The 24,540-nt window shown below is 33.5% G+C and overlaps 1 protein-coding gene across 9 annotated transcripts in view; it reads right to left on the reverse strand.

The window, feature by feature from the left end:
• Positions 1 to 24,540, reverse strand: part of LRRIQ1 (leucine rich repeats and IQ motif containing 1) — a 178,788-nt gene that overhangs the window by 67,938 nt on the left and 86,310 nt on the right. For 6 of the 9 annotated variants that reach the window (XR_012078573.1, XM_072973310.1, XM_072973309.1 and 3 more), the window contains exons 19-23: positions 20,707 to 20,796; positions 19,921 to 20,048; positions 19,294 to 19,389; positions 18,966 to 19,045; positions 10,393 to 10,494 (exon numbers count right to left, since the gene is read on the reverse strand). Coding sequence is in view for 7 of the 9 variants with exons in the window: in XM_072973310.1 (XP_072829411.1) it covers positions 10,393 to 10,494; positions 18,966 to 19,045; positions 19,294 to 19,389; positions 19,921 to 20,048; positions 20,707 to 20,796 (496 nt within the window). In the remaining 2 variants the exon portion in view is untranslated. Of the gene's footprint in view, positions 1 to 6,394; positions 6,426 to 8,985; positions 9,212 to 10,392; positions 10,495 to 18,965; positions 19,046 to 19,293; positions 19,390 to 19,920; positions 20,049 to 20,706; positions 20,797 to 24,540 lie in introns of those variants that run through there. The other 3 variants (XM_072973313.1, XM_072973311.1, XR_012078574.1) reach the window with 3 other exon arrangements.

Raw genomic sequence — 24,540 nt, forward strand, 5'->3', positions numbered from 1 at the left:
AATACTACCTATTAACCTTACAAAATAAAAGACAAAAATTTATCTTTCACAACACCTCTGCCATAAATACATATACCTTCTCTTTCCATTTCTTAGACAAGTCATAATTTGTGGTTAGATCACAATTCAGTGTTTACCTATTTATGACTATGTAAATATAATCTACAGCTGAGCCATATAGGTACTATAAGGGAAGGAGGTATTGCTTGTTCTATGGTTTTCCTCTAGTTGCAGGGAGATGTGAGGATTTAATCCTTAAGTCAAGAAACTGATAGAATTTAATCTCTACTGAGTCCGAGATCAGTGAGAATTCAGCTGTACCAGCCCAAGCCCTTTCACTTCATTGCTGAAATTGATTACTGAGCTGTAAGTAACCAGTATGGATAAAATGCAACTGAACCAGAGAACAGAAACTAGTTATATACCCCTAAGTGGACTGGGTTACTAGCTGGTCAAATACCTGAGAAAATCACATGACTAACTAACTATAAAAGTTGCTGGGATCCCCAGAGCTGATGGCTTCCTTTAACTGAAATTATCCACACACTTACAGGGTGAGGGGCCAAGATGGCGGAGCAGAAGGACACTTCATAGCTCACCCTCTCCCACAAATGCACCAAAACTCAAATCCACAGACCCACCCAGGCAACCAGAGCACCTGCTGAACTCCAACAGAACGTCACCCTCTATCCGCACACTCACAGCCTCAATTCCCACGCGCACACGTTTCCTAAGTGCAGAATGACTAGGACACCTGGCGCTGTGCCTCGGTGCCGCACGGTTCTCATGATTCTAAGCATGCTTTGTTGTCTCCTCGCCTTTGTCCCTCCTTAAAGCTAAGCAAATTTAGTGTCAGGTGAAGCCTATTGTTTCATGAATTTAAGAGTTGATTTGAATTCAAAACACACAGCTGCTACTAGAAAAAATGGTACAGCAGTTACACATTACATTTCTTGTGTAACTTTTTTCCTCACATTTAGTCATCTAAGTTTTTATATTTAGTGAGTTTTCTATGTACTATCATTAGGGTCTAAATTGTCTATTAGAAGGGTAAATTCTACACATATATCACCCCAAAACTCTCTTCCTAAGGAGTATATCTCCTATCAAATACATTCAAGCACATCAGACAATCCCCGGAGAGACTGCTCATGATGCTTTCTGTAATCATGGAGTATTTAATCTCTAAACCTGTGTGAGCTGTGGTCCTGCGCTCTCTTCTTCACCATCATTGTAAAGATCCCTTTGCCTGTTTCTTCTGCTAGATCTCACATGTTCTTTTTCACGGTTTACCTCTTCACTTTTGTGGATTGGTTCCTCCAGTAGCTTCCTGAACAAGGTTTCAAGGGAGATAAATCAGGACTTGATATGGTTTTATATTTTTAAGTGTTATTAATAGTTTGCCTGTTTACAGAATTCTTGGTTGAAAATAACGCTCCTCAAGAATATTGAATAAACTGTTCCATCATCTTCTAGGTTCTAAGCTTAATGTTGAGAAGTCCAGTGACTTTTAGGTAATGGAACCATTACATGTGATCCGGTTTTCTTTCTGGAGGACTTTCACACTCTTTCCTTTGTCCCTGGTTTTATGACATTTTCTAAGATGTGCCAGAAAGATGGCTTTGTTTTCATTCATTTTCCTAACATGTGCCCTCTTGATCTGGAAACTAGAAATTCCTCTAGTTTGGGGAACTTGGGGGAATTATTCCTCTCATATTTCCTTCTATCTCTTTGTGGCTGTTTTCTTTCTTTCTGGATCTCCTTTTAGTTACCAAGGTTGGACCTCCTGGACTAAGCCTCTCCTCTCCGTGTTCTCTCTCATGTTTCTTATCACTTTGTATTTTTGCTCTAGTTTCTGGGAAATTTCTTTAACACTTATCTTCTAACTTTATCTTCTGCCAAGTTTTCATTTCTGATATCATGTTTTTATTTTCAAAGAGATATGTTTAGTTCTCTGACCTCTCTCTTTCTTATTACAGCATCGCATTCTTATTTCACGGATGCAATCTTTTCTTATGTCTATAAGAATATTTGTGGTATTTTTGAAGATTTTTTTCTCGTGAAGTTGACTGTGTTACCTTTTTCCTTTCTTTCATCTTATAGGTTTCCTTCAGATGTTTAAGAATCCTCATCTGTTTGCTTACATTTAGAGTGGGGGTTCTATAAAACTGACAGGAAACTGCACAAGTGAGGGATGCCTATCATCTGAGAGTCTCACCTTAGGGTGACCGACCTGAGTCCTACACTGGAAATACTTGATGTCAGTATGTAGATGTTTCTTCTTGGACTGATAAGAATCTCCAAAAAATAACCTTTCTTAGAGGTTAAAGCATAGTGCTATGTCGTAAATGTCTGTGTCTTCCTAAAATTCCTACGTTGAAATCTCAACTCTCAACGTGATGGTATTTGCAGAGGGGGTCTTTTGGAGGTAATTAGGGTTAGATGAGGTCATGAGAGTGAGGCCCTCGTGCTGGGATTAGTGGCCCTGTCAGAAGAAGAAATGTCTCTCTCTCCCTCCACATGTATACGCTAAGGAAAGGCCATGTGTGTACATAACAAGAAATAAGCCAGAAAGAGAGCTGTCACCAGGAACTGAATCAGACAGCATTTAGATTTTAGACTTCCCAGTCTCCAGAACTGTGAGACATAAATTTACATAAAATTACATAAATATAAATTTCTGATTTTTAAGTTACTCAGTCTATGGCATTTTGTTATGGCCACTCGAGCAGACTTAGAAACCTGATTATCAGCATTCTGGGAGCTGAGCAGGGGAGGGGCTTGGGGCGTTGGCATTTAATGTGAATACCTACACTTGTCTTCTTAGTTTTAGCAAGGTGCCAAGGTCGTTCCTGAGTCCAGAGGCTCTGTTTCATCCTATCTAGAGAATTAAGTTCAAGAATTTTGCAAGGTATCCCAGACCTATTTATCTTATTACTCTTTTCACCCCCCCACTTCCAGAAGGCCTAATACCATCAATTTCTGAAACTTTGGGTTTGAGAGAGTTCTCACATCTCATTGGTGGTTTTAAGCTTTTATTTTCTATTATCACGTATCTATTTTCTAGTCTAAAAAAATTATACTGATGTTGCCTCTTCCTTATATTCCTATGTTAGTTAGTGTGTGTCTTAAAAATATCTCTGGTGAAGTTTTCGTGAGGGTTTTCAGATCCATCATCTTTACATGGAAGACCTTAGATTATCATTTACTTTTCAACATATTATGAGAAGTAAAGATTGGTGTTCCCAATTACAGATGAGAAAACAAAGACACTCACTGCTAGTGAGTATTCATGCAACATTCAAACTTGTCTTCTCAGGCCAGATCCATTGTTAGTTCTTTATCTCATGTAGCCTTCTTTAGATAGAAGACTAATGTCCTTGACAACAACCTGCAACTGTAATAATTCTCTGACACCCTGAGAAGATTACCAGCTATCCCAGAAATACAGGAAGTGTCCTAGGTAGCAAGTAGACAGGCTGCTGACAGGTGGGCAGAGAGGTTTCTTTCAGGGGAAAGGGACAACGCAGATTAAAAAAGGGTGCCGTGGGCTTCTTCCCGAGCCACTCCCTTTTCCCACTTTCTCTGTGAAGCTTTGGCTCGAGAATCCTGGTGTGCTCCTCCCTCCCTCTTCCTTGTGGCTGCACAGAGAAGCAGTAGGTGGGGTGACATGAGTGCCTTGCTTTCGTGTTTTGAAGAAGAGAAGTTTTCCTGGGTGTGGACCTTCATGGTGGAACTTACTTTCCCTTAGCACTTTGGAGGTATCATTACACTGTGTATTAGTCAGCTTGGGCTGCCATAACAAGATACCACAGACTGAATGCTTAAACAACAGAAACACATTTTCTCACAGCTCTGGAGGCTGGAAGTCTAAAACGAAGGTGCTAGCAAGTGCAGTCTCTCACAGGCCTCTCTCCGTGGCTTGCAGACGGCCACCTTATTGCTGTGTCCTCACAAGACCTTTCCTCTGGGAGTATAAGTATATATTCACTCCTGGTGTCTCTTCCTCTTCTAATAAGGATACCAGTCCTATTGGATTAGAGCCCCCAGGCTCATCTGACCTCATTTAATCTTAATTAATTCCTTAAGAGGCCCTTCTCCAAATACTATCAGATTGAGGTTTAGGGCTTCAATCTATGACATTGGGGAGCAGCGTGATATATAACAGTTGTCTTCCAGATTTTATAATTTCCATTAAGAAGCCAGCTTCTTTATTATTGCTCCTTTGAAGCAATTTCTCTGGCTCTGGCTCTTTGCAAAATTTTTCTATGTATGTATGTATGTATTTATTTATTTTTTTAGTACTTTTACCATGATGTGCTACAGTGTGGTTTCTCTTGTATACATTTTCTTCATAGTTCATGAAGTTTCTTGAATCCATAACTTGAGCTTTTACCTCACTTTTGGTAATTTTCAACCATTAACTCTTTAGGTATTACTTGTACACTATTCTCTCTCCCCTTTTCTGCTTGGACTGTAATTACATGTGTTAGACATTTTTGCTGTATCTCACATGCCTCCTCTTTCCTGTATTTTCCATTCTTTTTTCTTTCATGCTTCAATGTGAATATTTCTTTCATAGCTGTTGTCCTGTCCAGTAATTATCTCTCCAGTATTGATTAATCTGTAGTTAAATCCATACACTGAGTTGTTTACTTCAGTTGTTGTTCTTTTCAGCTATAGACTTTCCATTTTAATATTTTTATAGGTTTAATGTACCTATTGAAATTCTCGGTTTCTTTTTCTATGTCCCTAAAGTTATTATGTATGTTTTTTAAAGTCTTTATTACCTGAAATCTGTGACAATTTCTATTGTCTATTGTTTCTCATGGTGTTCACTGATACCTCACCTCCTTCTATGCCTTTTCTTTTTTAACTGTGTGCCAAAAACTATATAGGAAAAATGTAGAGATAATTTGAAGCTTGGGATGGTGTTGTCTATTTTCAGACATGCTTTATGTTTGTTTCAGGCAAGAGGTTAGTACACAGTCTATTTTCAGTTCACCTATACTGGTGACATCAAAAGCTTTGCTTAGCTTCTCAGCTCTAGGGATTTCCTTCTTGACTTATAATGCTTTACTTACTTATGAGTTGTTCAAAGACTTCAATTAGATTTTTTAAAATAAAATTTCTAGCTGTTAAAGTTGTTTTCTGCAAGAAGGTTGGTTTGAATTAAATAGTCTTCTATTACCAGAAGTGGAAGCCCTCTTGTATTCTTTAATGAAAAATAAACTAATGCTATTTCACAGCCTATATATCATGGTTCATTTTAAAGAACTCTAAAAGTTCTAAAATCCCTTTCCATTTTTTATCCATACAGAAATCATATATGTATGAAACACATATAGTCTGTATGTCAATTTTATATATATATTTATATATGACATACATAAACACATATATAAATATATATGCATATATAAATATAAACTTCAGAATATATATATATATATATATATATATATATATATATATATATATATATATATAATTACGCCTAAATTTGAAGGGAAATTATAATCCCTGAATCTCACTTATCAATAGATACACTTTTAAAAATTGCAATTTGTTTTATATTTCACTGGACTGAATTCCCCAATTCTGCCAAGAATTGAAATGATCCCCAACCTTATACTATTAAATGACAGTACCTAAAATATACTCAGGAAGTTTCAATTATAAACATGTCTGTTTTTAAGAGCAGACTTCAGGTAGTCTTTGGTTACTTGCATATACCTCGTGACATTTATTTTATCAGCTCTTAATACCTAATTGTACAATTAGCAAGTACTCTATACATCTATGGAAACACAGGACTTACTATGAAACAGTATACATAATGTGACTCTGTACTCTAAGCTGGTACTAATAGGGAGAAAGCTGGAGAAGAAAATGCTTGTAATCATACAGTCAAAAATACCACAAAAGAAGATGGTTTGATTAAAAATGCTCTGAAGTAAAAACTATAGAAATTAAAGTCTTTTCATGACTCCAATACTCAACAATTTAATACAAAAATATCTGAACATCTATGACATATGAGGACATATGGTATGTGTGAATCTTCAGTTTTAGAAGAAAAGAAATAGAAAGCATGTAAGTGATGACAGCACCAGACTGGGAATTATGAAACTCTGACTTTAAAGTCAAATGCCAGTGTCCCAGGGGTTGGAGGAGCTAAGATTAAACCTGCCTCTCTGTGAAGGCTGTTGGGCTAGATCCAATTTTTTTTCCTGGCCTGTTTAGCTTCCTTCCCTAGCTAAAGCCAGAAGTCCAAATTTGGCATTGGCTTTAGGCATTGCAAATTTAAGTTTCAGCAAATTAGGGCAGGAAAGTTATTTAATTTCTATATAAATAAAAAGAAGAATCAATGAAACAAAAATATAGTGCTTACTTTTGGGCTGTGTGGAGAGGTTCTCATCTATCTGAAAATTAAAATAGGTAATCGAAAATATGGTCACTCTCAGAGTCTAAAATATTTGGTAATATATAACGTTAGGTAAGGATAATAAAGTTAGAATAGATAGCAGCTAATCATAGGTCACAAAACAGATATTTATCACCATGTTGACACCAAACTGCTTCTTAATTTATATCAGTGCAAGCTACAAGAAAGGACTAAAGAACAGAATTGATTATTAGTTTCAGACTTCTGCCTAATATAATAGTCTTTTTATTTTTTTGTTAGATATTTTGATTCTAAGTTTGTACACATTTCAAGGCACTCAAGAAACTTTGTTCTTCTATGTCTGATTTTTGTTTGATTTTTGCTAGTTCTATTTTGAAAAAGAAATTATCCTCATTTCCCTTTAGCCACTTACTCATGGTGCGAGCTTGGGCAAGTCACTTAAACCCTCAAACCGGTTTCCCTCTCTGTAAAACATTAGCAGTTTTAATACATTCTTCAGAGCTTCTGAGATGACTGAATCAGAGAATTTGAGTAAAACTCCTAGCACAGTTACCTCGCCAGAAATACAATAAATACTACCAATTGGAAACAACAGAAAAAAATAAACCTACTTTAAAAATGACTGTTGCCAAAGATGACAGGTTTTCAGCACTTACTATGTACTTATACTGTGCATTTTAAGCATTTCACAAGTAGAATCTCATATAATCCCCAACCACCAGGTACTGTTAGTATCCAGTTTTACAGGTGAAAAATAATGATAAACAGAGAAGTTAAATAAAAGCTAACAGAAGTTGGAATCAAGATTCAAACTGTGTTAGACTTTCTCTAGACTCCACACAACATCAATTAAGCTATGCTTCTTATATCAGAGATAGCTATAGAACAGTGATATCAGGGCTCCAAACTGAACATTTGAAACAAACAAAAAAAGGGAAATTTGGTGGGAGATTTTCAAGGTAAGAAGAAAGTATTTCAAATTCTAAGGCGAGATCACATATTGAAACCCAAGTAGAGACCATGAATGATACAGAATAAACCAAGACAGGTACCTGCCACTAAAGAAATATAAATAAATAAATAAATCAAGTAAACCAATGTTGAATCTCTAAAGTCCTCAGACTCTTAGTTGTATATTATAGGAAGAACAAACTGATAACTGACACAGGGCACATGCATGAGGTTATCCTGAGAACGGGTGTGGTCAAAGATTCCTCAGCCTTAGGTCTGAGTTAAGGGTCTAAATCTGGCAGCTAGACAAAAATTGCCAGCAATTCATCAATATAGCAAAATATAAGGATATTTTATAAAATATGGTCTGTTAAAAGGGTCTAATTATTTGCCTCATGCCATCGAATATAATTTGATATTTCATGATAAATATTCCCTAAATTTAAGCATATTTTTAATCCCAGACCAATAGAGGATATCTACCACCCCCTCTGACCTACTAGTGACATCAGATAAAGGTAACAATAATAATAATCACAGCGTTTTAGTACAGTTTATACGAGGAATCATGAAAACATCACATAGGCAATACTGCAAAGTGGAGAAGTATTTTTAAACTTAGTTTTCGTTTTACACAATCAGACAATGTTATTATAATGGCATTCTAGAAAAAACATTCAAATAATACCATCATCTAATTCCAACAAAACCAAGGAAATTTTAAGACAGTGCTGGCATGCTGTTGTGTTGAGATACTATTTCACATAGAATCATTCAGTCTAAACTTATAGCAAAATGTAATCCTAATCTCCCTCACTTTTTGGGGTAAGATACCCGATTATTAATTTTATTTGAAATTTAGGGGGAAGAAAGTCTTTCTAATATTTTAAAATTAGATTGTGGTGACTTTAATTAGATTAAAATTAGATTAGATTTAGGTTGTATAACTCTAAATATTTTGAAATTCATCAAATCATACTCAGAACGGATGCATTTTATACTATGTGAACGTATCTCAAAAGACCTTTTTTTAAAATGCGCCCTCTACTGGGAAGCTGGGATTAGTCAGGCTAGTCAGGCTGCTGATTGGGAAGCTGACTGGTCCCTGGGGCCAGTCAAAAACTAAGAGTGTGAGTTTAGGAGGTAGGTCAGAGCAGCCATTAAGGATAACATGGGGTTCAACCTGGCCAACATGATCAAATAATCTTTGACTCACTCTCTTCCCCTTAAAAAAGGGGCAGAAATAAACATATTAATTAGGGGGGAAAGTTCTGTTATGTGGAACTGTTTTTGCCAAGCCAATTCCTTGCAAAAAAAAAAAAAAAAGCCTTAAAATAACTATTAGTCACTAAAATATATGGTACATACATAAAGATCATTCAATGAAATTAATGACATGCCAAATGTACTCGAGGTTTAAAAAGAAAAAGTAAGCTAAACACATTTCATATGGAGGAAAGAAAACAAAAATGCACATCGTACCATGAAGCATATGGGGAAATGTTCCACATTCTCTAGGCCACTTAATCTCTATCACTATCTAAACTCTTTCTGGTGTATTTTATATTAGCACACAAATCAGTAATTATACTGTCCACATATGATGGTAACATATCTTTGCCTTTCATAGGATAAGAGAAAATGCAACAGAACATGTTAGGATAGGTTTATGCTTTCTGATTCTGAAGTACATGCTCATTTAATGGGCAAAAATACCCCAATTATCTTTCTTCCTAAGCATATCCTTTCTACAGGAACAATGCTCCTACTTAACAGGTAATGTCTGTGGAGTTATTGATTTTAGTAGAATTTCCATTCTTCCTTTTAAAAACAGTGAAATAGTGAAGTTGCCTGTTACAAAGAAATTAACCTTGATTAAAACCAAAACCTTATGGTATATTGAAAACACATTTTAATTCTCTTAAAATACTAACCCATAAATATTTCTAAATAATATTGATTTTTTTTACTTTCAATGGCCACCATTTTTAAAAATGTTTTACCATGGAACTTTTAAATATTAAAAAAATTAAATGGCAAAACAAACCTCCCTGTACCATCATTCATTGATCGAACAATTTCAATAATTTGCCACAATTGCTCCCTCTATCTTTCTATGTATATTTTTATTACTATATACTTTAATGACAATTCTAGACCCCATGTCTTTCACCCTTCCATACTTCATAGGTATCTCTGAAAAAGTGTAACATTGGTAGCTATCACTTTTTTTTTCAGTTGAGACATTTTTTAATGGAAATATAAATTAAAATGTATCTATTTTCAAATATGCTATGATGATGCATAAGTTTTAAGATTTATTTACAATGTACAGAAGACAAAGTATAAAAAATTCTGAAGCGTTTACTTTCATTTAAAATATTTGACTCTATTTTTTCCTATTAGAAATTATAATTCAAATTATAGGCCAAACTAAGACTATTTTAATATTAAAGAGAAAGCAATAGCACATTTGTTTTAAGTCATATTTGCTGCTCCTAATAAGTCCATAATTCTTCTGAATGTTGAGATAAGAATACAATCTGCCACTTAGATATTGCAAATCCTTTACCCAAGAAGTGAGTTGAACAAGCTTCAAATACAGTAAAATACTTAAAATTCCAGAGTTTAATTCTTGATGTTTAGTGCAATTTGTTTCTATTGTCAGAAAATATATTAGAATATCATTTCAACATATACTCACTTTCATTGATGTAGGGTAATATTATCTAGTAGTGTAAAGTTTAAATAAAACTAGTAACACTGATGATATAGCATTATAAGATTTCTACATAAAAATAGAAGGTATTTAAATTTATTGATACAAATACTAAACTACTATGCTAATGAATCAATATACCAAATTAGCATTTTAGCTCCAAAAGCAATATTTTAACTTTTCTTTAATTATATTTATACCTAAGTTTTCATATATATACTTTGGTACTATTGAGGATTTAAAAATTTGTTTTAAATGCAATTTTCCATCTTTATCTTTTTCACCTTTCTATATATCTGTGATTAAATCATACCTTCAAAGTAGCCATCTCTTTTGGGCTGTGCCTTCTTTGGTGATTTTATAACAGAAACTTTATCTTCATTGTTTTTGAATAATGCTAGACGCACAGTAGGATCTAGACAAAAAAAAAAAAAGCAAAATAAGACAAAAGTTCAGCATTGGCTCTTTCCTTCTCTGAAATGGTTATACCTTTTAAATAATAATATCAAAAATAATACCCATTCTATAAAGCTCTGTGAAATTGATGATGATGTTATGTTAAAAAAGCTTTATAATATGACAAAGTAACCAACCATTTCTATATTCTTGGTTATCTGATTAAACACATAGCCAAAACTTAATACAAAGAGCAGAAATACTAATAATGTGAACACCTTTACATGTAAATTTTCTAGTTCTGGCACCATCTTTTTAGTTAGGAAGTTGTTTCACTGCTTATTACTTCATCTCCTTTGTTAAATTCCTGATATTTCTGCTGGAATAAAGTAACATTTCCATAAATATATAATAGAGAAAAGCTATTATTATAGCAAAAACCATATACCCTGCTTTTTTCCTCCTCTAAACTATAAGGAGCTAAGATAGGAGATGGAGGCAAGACAACCAATAAGATGAGAAATAGGTAAAACATAATTTTCATTAATTTTACAGATAAATGGATTTATCTTGTGCCTTGATGTATGATATTTCACATAACAAAGATGGATAAATTATAAATATTTTATAGCCAAGAGAATTCTAAATCTATTAATTTTATAAAATAATTAGGATGACTGTAAATGTAGGGCTCTTTAAGATTTAATTGATAATAAATGGTTCTATGGAATGTGAAACTGGGGATTAGTGTAGTTGAATTAAGACAAAAGGTTTTTGCTTGTCAAAGAACTGTAAGCAAAGAAAACAGAGAAGTAACAGGAAGTAGAATAAAGAGTGGAAAGTGATGCTTTCAAAGTAGGTTAACATACCTGCTTTAAAAAAAGTAGGTTGCATCTGACTGATATGTTGTATGTCAACTATACCTCAATAAACAAATAAATGAAGTAGATTATCATAAAACCACAATTCAGAACAGCATACATTTTCTTAATATCTTACACCATCTTGCAAAAAGGGACTTTAAGACTCTTTGATAAATAGCTAGTGCAATACTGACATAGTAAACAAACTTCTGGTTATCTGGGGGGAAAAGGTGGGGGAAAGGATAAATTAGGAGTTTAAGATTTGCAGATACTAACTACTACATATAAAATAGATAAACAACAAGTCTCCACTGTATAGTAGAGGGAACTATATTCAATATTTTGTAGTAACCTACAATGAAAAAGAATATGAAAAGGAATATATGTATGTATATGGATGACTGAAACATGCTGTACACCAGAAACTGACACAACACTGTAAACTGACCATACTTTAATAAAGGAAAAAAAATCTAATGCAACAGAAGAGAATATACCTAAATGAAAAAATAAGATTTAAAATGTCACCAAATCCAAATTACATATTTTAATTAAATGTTAAGGTAGCACGTTTTTTAGAATGTGAATTAGAAGAGCAGAAAAGCACCTGCAGTTATCCTCAAACATGAGCATAATGAAAATTTCCTTTAGTCTTCCAGTAATAATTTATCCTTACTAAGCATGATTTACATGTTTCAGAGAGATTATATTTTTTAGATTAGGAGAAATATTGGTCAATATTTGGGCACATTTCATAATTATAAGTGACTTAAGGTATTGTAAGAGTTGGGTGCTTCTATATAAATTCAATGTGAATTATCAATAAGAAAAATTTTAAAAACCTCTGTCTATACATATTTAATAGGATAAATAATATATATCACCTAAGGTATTCTCAAAAAAATATTGGCATGTCAAAAGAGCACTAGTCAATCAGGAAGACAGATTACTATGGGTTTACATACTGTATGATACCCTACTATAACCTGCTGACTCTTCTATACCTTCTCCTGGCTTTCTTGCCTGTTAATTGGATCTATGTATTTCCTGAGTAGATATTACAATTTGACAGACCTAGGTTAGATCCAAGCTCCAACTTTCACTAGTATGACTCTGGACAAATTAATCTCAACTTCTGCGTCCTTTTTTGTCCAGGAGAAATAATACTTGAAATATTACTGTGAGAATGAGATAATGTGTGGAAAGCATCAAGACTCATGCCTACATAAGTGTAAGGACTCAACAAAGGGCAGCTGGGAAACATATAATTACAACATAAGCAACAATATTGTTTCCAACTGACTATATTCTTGGAAAAGATCTTAAATCCTTCCTACAATAAGGTGGGAAATATAGGAAATTGATGAATCCATAATAGACTTCATTTTATTCATCTAGCTCATGAAACAAAAGCTTTTGTAAGTTTTTTTGCACTCCTTTGGGTAACTATCTCTCTATGACTTGATTTTTTAATATGTAAAACATGAATAAGGTTGTACTTTCCTCATACATTTATCATGATTAAATAATTTAACACATATAAAATATTTAGAGGAGATGTCTCGCTCCATGTGCTCAATAATTTTACTCACTGAGAGGAGATAAAGAGTACTACATTTTCAATATCTTTTTATTTCAAAACATTCTGATTGTACCACCTTCAATTGACCTAAAACAAATTAATTCAAACTGCAAAGGAATAATAGTAAGAAACAATGATAAGGAGCAAAAAATGTAGTAATTCTAAGTCAAATTGTAACAATTCTACCTAATAAAATTGAAAACTGAAAAAAAAAAAGCAAATCTAGATGGGGAAAAAAAAATCACTTGATTCTGATAGTCCCTAGAAAGACCACCATGAATGACACTATTGTTACCCTCAAAAAATACACAATCGAGTAAGAAAGCCAGGAGATAAGGATATCATAAAGAGCATTACAGAGTCATTTAAACCTAGTCCTTAGGGATCATCAATGGCAGGTCTGTGTTGCTGTTTTTTAAATCTTTGTTATCTCTCAGTATAACTTGCCCAGTGTCTTGGAAATAGGTTTTATTTTTATGCTTTTATTTATTCACTTCTTTATGTTAGTTGAAGTATAGTCAGTTTACAATGTGTCAATTTCTGGTATACAGCATAATGTTTCAGTCATCCATATATATACATATATTTCTTTTCATGTTCCTTTTCATTACAGATTGCTACAAGATATTGAATATAGTTCCCTGTGCTATACAGCACAAACTTGTTTATCTATTTTATTTTTTATATGTAGTAGTTAGTATCTGCAAGTCTCAAATTCCCAATTTATCCCTTCCCACCCCCATTCCCCTTGGTAACCATAGGTTTGTTTTCTATGGCTGTGAGTCTGTTTCTGTTTTGTAAATAAGTTCATTTGTGTCTTTTTTTTTTTTTTTTTTTTTTTTTTTTTTTTTTTTAGATTCCACATATAAGTAACATCATATGGTATTTTTCTTTCTTTTTCTGGCTTATTTCACTTAGAATAGACGATCTCCAGGTCCATTCATGTTGCTGCAAATGGCATTATTTTATTCTTTTTTATGTCTGAGTAGTGTTCTATTATTGGCTGGGTAGTATTCCATGGAAATAGGTTTTAAATACATCTTTATAAAATATTTAAAGAAACTCGTAAGCTGAGTTTCCATTATTATATGGCTCTGTGCTCGACATTTTTATATCCGTTATCTCATTGAAGTAACACAATTTTATTTAGGTATTATAATATCCTTAAAATTTTTTCATCTCCTGTGTAATCCCCCCAATTTTTATAATCCTAATCTTAGCTTTCTTGTTTATTTCATTCTCGTTAACTCTTTATATGTGAAAATCTGGTTATTACCCATTTTCTGTATGTGCCACACATAGCAGTGCTGTAAAATAAGTTTTATGCTAAGGCTGGATAACTAGCTGTAATTCATCATTTTATAAGGAGTATTTTTACTAATTTAAATTTGCCTTCTCAAATATAAACATATTTAAATGACTATAATGCACACACAGAGTCATACACATACACACAGTCAAATGTCTGTAGAGACTTCTACCTAATTTATTGCTGATTCAGTTAACAGTTATTTATGGAACATCTACCATGGTATTAGGTTGAAGAAATTCAGTGGGGAACTAGTAGGGTCTTGGTCCTCCAGGATCTTACTATTCAAATGGGTATTTTATTATTATTTTGTTGAGGGCACAACAAAGTGACACTTCATCAAAATTCTTGTGAGTTCTTTTTGGAAATCACTGAAGTAAACAAAATAAATCATCAATAAAATTCATTTTGTCACAGCTTTGTCTAAGCTGCTCCCTTTTGATTGTTCCTCCTTAACATTCCTTAGTTGCCTTATTTTGCAACCTGATTTCTTTTCTATAGTCCATGAACTGCTTAATTCATATTAAGAAGTTAGCTTTTCTTGTTTTCTAGCTGGCTTAATTCTTGGCTATAAGTAAGTGTTACCAACACAGATTCAAGCTTTGTTTTTCACTGTAATAAAATTAGCAAATATTTACTGCATATTTAACATGCCCTTGACACTGTGCTAGGTGTTACAAACACCTGCAAGATTTTTATCCATAGTTGTGGCTCTACCTTTATTACTAAATTCACCTCGTTTGCTTCATCCTGCTCTTTCTCTCCTCTAACTATGAAGTTTGAAATTCGATACGCCCAAATATGATAATGTTGGAAAACTCCGTTATGTCTTCATGCTTATGGTCTTAGCCCTTAAACTTCTTACCATTTGCTCTTCACCAAAATCCCTATGCTGAAAGACCCCATCCTCTCTGAGGAGTGCTCCACATAAAACTAACCAACCACTCTCTTTCTTCCGTCCGACTCAGCTCAGTCCTGCTGCCAATTGTGCTCACTCTCTTTAGGATACTGATTCCCCATGTTTTCAATAAACCAGCAACTCTCCCCTTACACACGATTTTCTTCGCTGCCCTACTAAACTCTAAACTTCCCTGGGTGTCTGCTAAATTCCAAGCCAGATCACCAAATTCTGAAATTACTTCTGTGCATGAGGCAACAGTAAAACAAGAGGAGAAACAAAAACTCCACGAAAACAAGGCTAGTCCTTACTGGTTTGTGCTTGTGTCCATCATGAGCGAAACGGCAATACTTTAGTAGAAATAAAAACAACCCAATCCTGAACTGAGTAAATCATGGTCACTCCTCACAATTTTAGGTTCCATCCTGTGGCTTCCAGTCAATTTCTCTGCTCCCTGCCTCTCCCCCTCCTCTGTCTTCTCATTTATCCTAACGGAAGTCATCAATACTGAGTGTCCCCTGATGCTGCCCACACTGCATGCTCTTTCAGCCCTTTGCTTCTTCATTAATCAGCAACCTCAGTGGTATTCTTCCTCTATCTACAACTTTTTAAAAATAACTGACCCCTTACCTTTTGCCCTATTTTCACTCTCACCTTAAATTAAAAATTGTTGACTCACATTCCTTGGCTAATAAATACATCTACAAGCTACAAACAGCCAATATTATTAAGAGCTTGCTACTGAGCAACTTGCTCTATGGTTTTTCACGGCATGAAATTTGAGTTCAAGCTTCCATACTTTGCGCATTTATGCCTCCCCTCCTTGAGGATCAGCGCTGTGTTAGGTTGTAGGATGTAATTGGTTCCCTTTAATTAAAAGTTTCTTTTCTGACTGCCCCACTTGACACTCTCCCTCCCTCCCCTCAAAGAGCTGATTAGTCTCCAGCAGTTTTATGGACAATGCTGCCCTCTGGTGGCTTGAAATTTTCAAGTTGACAAGTTGTTCATGGACATACACACAGATAATTGGATATTTGAAAATTACTAGTAAGTTTTCAAGCATTTAACAGAATACAAATATTTAAAACAACATTTTAATTTATTATTGAGTAAAGTTTAAAATTATGGCCATTATTTTAGGTTGATTCAAATAAGTTAATAGCATATCACAATTTGATTGCATTAGTACTAGAAAATTCTTCATTCTGTAAGAGGAAAACCTGAGTTAGAGTCTTAAATGATTTGCCCATAGACACAAAATAACGTAAGTGCTACATCAACACCCTCCTAAAGATTAAAGTATCAAAACTAGAAAGGATCCCACTGATTCTCTTTTTCACGTTTTGCATTTTTAATCTTACCTTGAATATTTCTATTCTATCTGTTGTGAAGGGGAGTAGAAAAAAAGAGTGAGAATTTAAAGGTCGTCATTAAGTTTTACATTTCAGAATTCAAATTTTAAAGAAAAAATGCTTTTATTTCACCAATCTAATAGTATGTATTTTTATTTTTGGGGGGGAGGTAAGTAAGCTTATTTACTTTTTTTTAATGGAGGTACTGGTGATTGAACTCAGGACCTCACGTATGCTAAGTGTGTACTCTACCACTGAGCTGTACTCTACCCCTAATCTAACCGTATTTTGATAAAACAAAAGCAAAACAAAAGCTTAGTATAGAGACACAAAACCTCACATAGTAATGAGAATGCAATTTGGTTTACAATCATGTAATTAGAATGAATATCTCTCTAAAAAGCATACAACTGCCAGTTTGGTTTTTTACCTGATAGGTCATGCTTAATGACCACTGTCAAAAAGTGAAATTTAAGATGTGGTTGTTAACTCGGATGGCTGGTTTTCATTTTTCATTTGTTACCCTACTATGCCCCCTTGTGACAGGTAAGAGGAGCCTTAATTTTTGCTTCATAATAATTATGAAATTTTTGGCCATTAAAGCAATGATTTTTATGTTTGGGCAGACAGTCCATATTAAAACTTCTTCTAAAATATTACTGACTATGCTAATTTATTAAAAATGTACTCAACCTAAAAAAAGTCCTCAGTTACAAGAATTAGCAAGAAAGATATATTTTCCAGAGGTAGATTTTAACAAGAAAATTTTTCCTTAGCTTCACTATCAGAGAGTACTGCAAATACTGTAGATATCTAAAAATATAGATCTTTCAAACATAAACAAGTAATAATTATTTGTTGAACGTTGGCTGAGTCAATCTTTAAGCCACTTTTGATATTTGAACTTGCCCAGCAGTTTCAGAAACTTTTACTATTTTCAAAACACCTATTTGAACAATGTTTTTGATACTCTTGAAGATGAGTAGAAATATACATCGAAGCAACAAAACAGATTATCAAACTACCCTGATTTACTGCATTGAATTCCACTGCCCCAGGACTGAGAGCCTCATTCTCGTTAGGGCTGGGAGTTACATTTCCCCGGGTGATCACTGCATACTATTCAGTTCATAGACAGCCCTGATGAACTTAACAGGCGTTTGCAAAACAAGATTGCAGGAGACACAAAGCAAAATAAGTTGACAAACAGAGCATATAGTTTACATTTTCTTGAAAAATGCTTAAAATTTCAATATTTTAAACCTGACAAACTTTTAGTAAATGACAAAAATATTATCTTGATAGGGTAAAAGATAAAATTAAGGTATCACTAATATAATGCCAAAAAAGGAAAGTCGAACATTCATAAATATAAAAATGAATCAGCAGTACTTTATCAATGGCTAATGAGTCCTGTGCCAACAAGTATCAGTTATTCCTTGGAAACAGTGATACTTTGGTTAGTTTTATTTATGTCTAAAAAAATTAAATATATATATTTCTTGGAATTCTACAAATGAATTGATTAAAAACAATAAAAGGAAAAATTAGTAAGGATAAAAATTAATCTGAGTGCTTCTTTGTAAGCTATAAGTTAGAACTACAGGATAAATATAGATTCCTTGCTCTTCTCAGGAGTAATGGCACTTTATGACACATTTCACTGACATTAAGATCTTTATAAGAGAAACTGATGAGTGACAGAAACTCAAAACAGTTAAAATAAAAAGTCATGCTACTTATATTAAGCCTATGAGTCCATGAGTAAATATTTATTAAGTGTAAGTAAATGCAAAGTTATATGAAATAAATAATTTTAAATAGTTTTAATTATACATATAAAGTTAATAACCTGCTACTTCTTGCTCTGACATCTGTAAACTACTCAGCATATCAAGTAATTTTACTAAAATGATTAGAGGTGTCCAAAGAAAGATATGATTTGAACAGCCTGGAAGTGGGGGAGAAAAAAAGACGCCTTCGAACATCTCTCAAGCTCAGCATAATCATGAAAGAGACACACTGTGCTCCTTTTCCAGACTGTCAAGCTGTGAAGTCTTCAGAGCTGATACTCATGGAACTGATGAGTTTATATAAATTGTTTATTGAATAATCCAGTGATTTAAAATCACATAAAGGAATAAGCACATGAAGCAGATGCTCTTAAGAATCGACATTTGCTGAGATGAACCAGCTTAGAAACCAATTACAGCATAATTCTCAGTGTAAAATAGAATAGTCAACAGCAAAGTAGAAAAGAAACATGGGGAAGTGAAAATAGCATTTAAGAGTATAAAGTCATTCGATGTAATATCATAATCTTCTCTAAGTTTTCTTGTTCTTTTTCATGAAATTATTACCTTAGACATACTCATATCTGTGAATTTCACTTCTGTCTTTATTAAATACAGTTTGCTAAAAAATAATTTAAAAGATTTTATCTTCAATGTCAGATAGTTATTATTCAAAGATCATTGATTACTCACCTAATTTTTTCAATTTCTTTGATTTCATTTTCTGTGCTCTCTTCAGCATTTGCTGAGCAGTAGAAATATCTTTAAAGCCCCTATTAAAAGATTAAATTTAACAAAGGCAAAAAAATTCAGACTATATTTATATATGCATATACATATAAATATACATATCTGGATTATACCAAAACAAATATGAATTCCCATTTAAGAATCTGTAATTTAATAGACATATAGTTTCTTAAAAACTAATAAAGGTATTCTTGAAATCTCAAAAAATATGCCTTGGACATTTAAAAGTTTCTCAATTTCTTAATATTTTAGTGTAAAACAGACCACATACCATTCTTCTGAAATTTTTTCCTCTTTTTCAGATTTTAGCAAATTCTTTCTGCTGATCTTAGATTCAGGTGTCCACGATAAAGTTCTATTTTCTGATCTGGCAATAGGGAAAAACCACACTGAACTGAATCAACCCAAGTATATCAGCAGTTTTTAAAACTACAAGCTGTTTATGTTGTCTCAAACTTGGAAATAAAATACATTTAAGTTACAGAAAAGCTTTATCTTGAAAAGTAATAAAAGTCTGCCATTAATTTAAAATGTTTACATTTCAATTACTTGAAGCATATTTCAATCCTTTTGTTGAAAGAAACTCAGCATTGGAATTTTTATTCTAATCCTTATCTCTACCTATATAGCAGTATTTAAAAGTCCACTTGTTTAAAACAATTAATTATATTATTTCAGTGACACTTAAGTTTTGTAGTTGCTGTAATGAACTTACCTAACACATTTTTCTTACACTGAAAACTCCATAAAATCACTACATTTTCACATTAAATGCTTTTTCCAACTTCTAAACAAGTAAATTCATTCCTATTTTCCATCATCTTACTACTTTTGTAAGGAGTGTAATATTCTTATCATTCATTAGAGGTTGTTCCTCTAAAAGAGTGATTTAGCTTACCTGCTAGTAAATTGTGTGTGTTCCGATGAAAACCAATTTTCTTTCTCCCTCTCATTACATAGCCATGCTTGCACTGGATGACTTGGTAAATTAAGTGATGTGTCATCATATTTTAAGGTTCCAGAGAGCTTATCAGAAAAAAATGAATATAAGTATAAAATAAGTTGAAAAAAATCTAGCACTTATATTGTATGACTTTACATGCATGGTATCGAGTGGCCTAAGGGGAACTCATATAAAAACTGAAAATTAAACTAAAGTGAAAAATATGGAAAATACATACAAATGTCCTTTGTTGTAGCTGTAAAGTATATGCTTTTTGGTATAGTTTGCATATACAAAATGATTAACTGCAAAGATCTTGAAAAAATCTCAGAAAAACAAAAACTTCAAAGATTATCAAATAAATAACAGATACTGCAGTTCATTGACCTCTGACTGAGAATCTTCAGCTGTTGCCCTTTTAATGCATATTTTTGTATTTCTAAAGTGCTGTCAACTAGTGATTTTAGTCTACTGCCAAATATGCAGCTGAAGCATATCATTTTTTTTTTTGCTACTGTGAAATAAAGTGTTGAAAGAAATCCAAAATAAAGGAAAAAATTAGAAGCAAGTGAAAGAAAAGCTACATGAAAAATTACATCTGGGGATGAGGAGGAAGTCAGAGGCTTCTAAAAGTAATTGTGTTTTTCAAGTCAATAAATTGTATTATTAATCACTGTAGCATAGCATAACCTTAAGAAACGAGCAAAGATCGAGCACTAAGAGGTTTCCATGACATGTTACCTTTGGCCGGTGCAGCTGGTTTGGAAGAAGCAGTGTTTGTGAAGGGAAGCGGGCGGAATCTAAAGCTAGCCATTCTTTCTCTAAGGCAGCCTGCACAAATAATAACATGAACGTACATAATTTAGTTTGCATAACTTTTACAAGATTCTTTTAAATTGTCTTACACACTACAAATGTTAAGAAAGTGTACCAACATTTTTATTTAAGAAAAATTTGCCACTTGATCTTGTGAGATGTTATTTATTTGTTTAATGTAAATATTCTTTAAAAAAGTGGGGTAAGATTTTCCATCCCCAAGTGGGATAAAGTGAGAACTTGAGTACTCACATGCTTCAAAAAAAAAAAAGAGGTGCAGACTCACAGACACAGAGAACAAACTTACGGTTACCAGCGAGGGGAAGAGGGTGGGAAGGGATAAACTGGGAGTTCGAGATTTGCAGATACTAACAAATATACATAAAACAGATAAACAACAAGTTTATACTGTATAGCACAGGGAAATATATTCAATATCTTGTAGGAACTTACGGTGAAAAAGGATATGGAAATGAATATACGTATCTTCATGTATGACTGAAGCATTATGTTGTACACCAGAAACTGACACAATATTGTAAACTGCCTATACTTCAATAAAAATGTACATGTACAAAAAACAAGAGGTGCAGATTGTTCAGTGTATTTAACTGTTTGATAACTCTAACTCTGAACCAACTCTAGATGTAACTGAGGGAAATAATCTTTTAGCTCTTTATAATGCAAATTGTAATACTTTCCATCAAACCTTACTGCTAAATATTTATAGTATTTTAACATTATATCAATTTTTCTATAAGTACTATCTGTAAGATAGCGTTTACTTAATTTTTGTTCAAAATTTTGCACATTTTCTGAATAGATGGAAAAAAGAATTTTGTGGCAATACATAGAACATGGTTCCTGATATTATATTCTCTAATTCAAGTATTTGAATGATAAAAGTATAAATTTAAATTTTGAAATGATCTTATTTTAAATCACTTCACTCTTCGTCTTACAGCATCTTTATTTCATTTATGTAATTTCCAAAATTTATTTTATTTTTCTAAATGGAACTATACTAGTTATGCCAGTGTTGTATAATTTAACATATAATTATCTAAATTTTATTTGCTTGGGTTATCTAATATTGTTTAAAATAAACTTATGTGGTTCCATAATATTTTTTGAATTTTTAAGAAAAAAGGATAAGCAGAACACCAATGAACTTGTTTTTTAAAAATGTTCTAAAATGATCAAACATATTTATGATTTGAAAACTGGAATGAGTACAATCTGAGAAGACCTAAATGCAATTTTCCATTCACGCAGCTTTAGTGTTCCCTGACTATCTCTTGAAAGACCTTTGGGAAGGCAACATAAGGCCTCCTGACTACAGGCCAGCAATGCAAATGACAGACTTTTACTTATAGCATGTTGTCTTGGGAAATCTAATCAAATTCATGTTATTTGAATACCTACATAAAAAGGACACTTCTCCTCAGCTGTACACAGGAACATTGTCCAATTGTCCAATTCCTTCTAGGAAGAGATTATTAATATATATATATATATATATACATATATATATATATATATATATATATCACAATCATATACCAGTTATATCTGGTTTAAGAAGAGCCATTTGATGCAAGTTTGCAAACATTATTCAGGGCTCAGATTTAAAATTCTTTCTTTTATATGACAAATAAAAGAAAATTCAGATCTATCCCGGGAAAGATCAAGGCCCACGGCATATCAACTATCATTAAATTAGTATTCTTACTCTGTAAAATTGTCAAAATGAAGAGAAGATGTGGATACACTATTACACAAGGCAACGTGCCAGGGGATTCTGGGAAGATGGGCAGCGGGGAGTAGGAAGCACCAGGAACCTGTCTCCTAACCTAGACAACAACTGAACTGGCAGAATCTGGTGTAAGTTGTTCGGACCTTGAGAGTTTACTGAAGACTTGTAATGTCCTGGGGAAGACCTGGGTGGTAAATTGTGGTTAATTTGGTCAATTTCAGCTCTCAGCACAGTGGCCACCATCCATCCTTCACCCCACAGCCCCATGAGATAGGCAGTTGTTCCTGTGTTTCAGGATTAGCTTGCACACAGTTTGCAGGAGCCATGGTGGACAATGAGGACACTGTCCTCCAAACAAATACTGGTGATCTGTGCTCTGACTGCTGATTGTTGCTTCTGATCACAGATCTGCAAAGATTTCTGGATTTGAAAGGTGAATGTCCTTCCCTCAACACTCCCACTTAATTTTCTCTTTTTCCTCTTTTGGGAGACAGATATTAAAAGCTAGAATATTCATTTAAAAAAAAAGACGGGTATACAAAATCATCTGCATATATGGGGGACATGAGAAAGCCAGCACACTTGCCTGGGGAAAGGCACAAGATTAGAAAAGAACTAAAAAGACCTTTAGTTTATAACTCAGGCTAATCCTTGGCACAAACAGAGGCTGCAACAATGAAAACAAAAATGACAGAAACAGAAACAAAAAACCTAGAAAACCCTGAGGAAGAGAGAGAACCAGATTTCCAGAGTTATCACATTATTAGATTAAATGTCTAATTTTAAATAAAAACCACAAGGCATACAGAGAAACAGGAAAGTTTACGGCCTATTCAAAGGGAAAAAAAATCAACCAAAACTATCCCTAAGACAGACCTCGTGGCAGATTTACTAGACAAATAATTTAAAACAATTGTCTGAAAGATGCTCCAAGAACTAAAAGAAGAGAGAAAATGATGTATGAACAAAATGGAAATATCAATAAAGAGACAGAAAACCTGAAAAGAAATAATAAAGAAATTTTGAAGCTGAAAAGTATAATAACTGAAACGAAAAATTCACTAGAATTCACCAGCAGGATTCACTAGGGGGATCTGCCTTTAAGTAGGAAGATAATGGAATGGGTGAACTAGAAGATACACAATGAAATTATCAAGTCTAAGAATGAGCAGAAAGGAAAAAACAAAGATTAAAGAAAAGTGAAGAGAACCTAAGGGACCTGTGAGACACCATGAAACGGATCAACACGTGCATCACGGGAGTCATGAAGGAAAGAAAGGACAGAAGACATAGGCAGAAAGAATGTTGGAAAAATAATGACTAAAAATTTTCCAAATTCAGAGACAGACCTGAATACTAACATCCAACAAGCTCAATGAACTTGAAGTAAGATAAAGTCAAAGAGCTTCACACTAAGACATATTATAATCAAACTTTCCAAAGTCAAAGACAGAGAATCCTGAAAGAAGCAATTCGCCAGGTACAAGTGCTCCTCAGTAAGACTACCAGCGGGAAGCTCATCAGAATCTTTGAAGTCCAGAAGGCAGTGTGCTAATACATTCAAGGTGCTGAAAGAAAAAACTGTCAATTAAGGCTCCTTTGGCAAAACTGTCCCTTACATTAGGAAGAAATGAAGACGTTCCCAGATAAATAAACAAAACCTGAGAGAGTTCATTACCGTTAGACCTGTCCTGAAAGAAACACTAAGGGAGTTCTTCAGGTTGAAACAAAAGGATGCTAGACAGCGGTTCAAAGCAATATGAATAAATTAAGATCTCAGTAAAGGTAACTACATAACAAATTATAAAAGCAACCATTGTTTTTAAAATTGATTTATTTGGGGATGGGAATTAGGTTTACGTATTTATTTATTTCTAGAGGAGGTACTGGGGACTGAACGCAGGACCTTGTGTATGCTAAGCATGCACTCTACCATTTCAGCTATACCCTCCCCCACCAGAAGCAACTATTGTTAACAATAGTTTGTTAATGCCACTTTTTAT

The sequence above is a fragment of the Vicugna pacos genome, chromosome 12, assembly GCF_048564905.1.
Source record: "Vicugna pacos chromosome 12, VicPac4, whole genome shotgun sequence".
NCBI lineage: Eukaryota > Metazoa > Chordata > Mammalia > Artiodactyla > Camelidae > Vicugna > Vicugna pacos.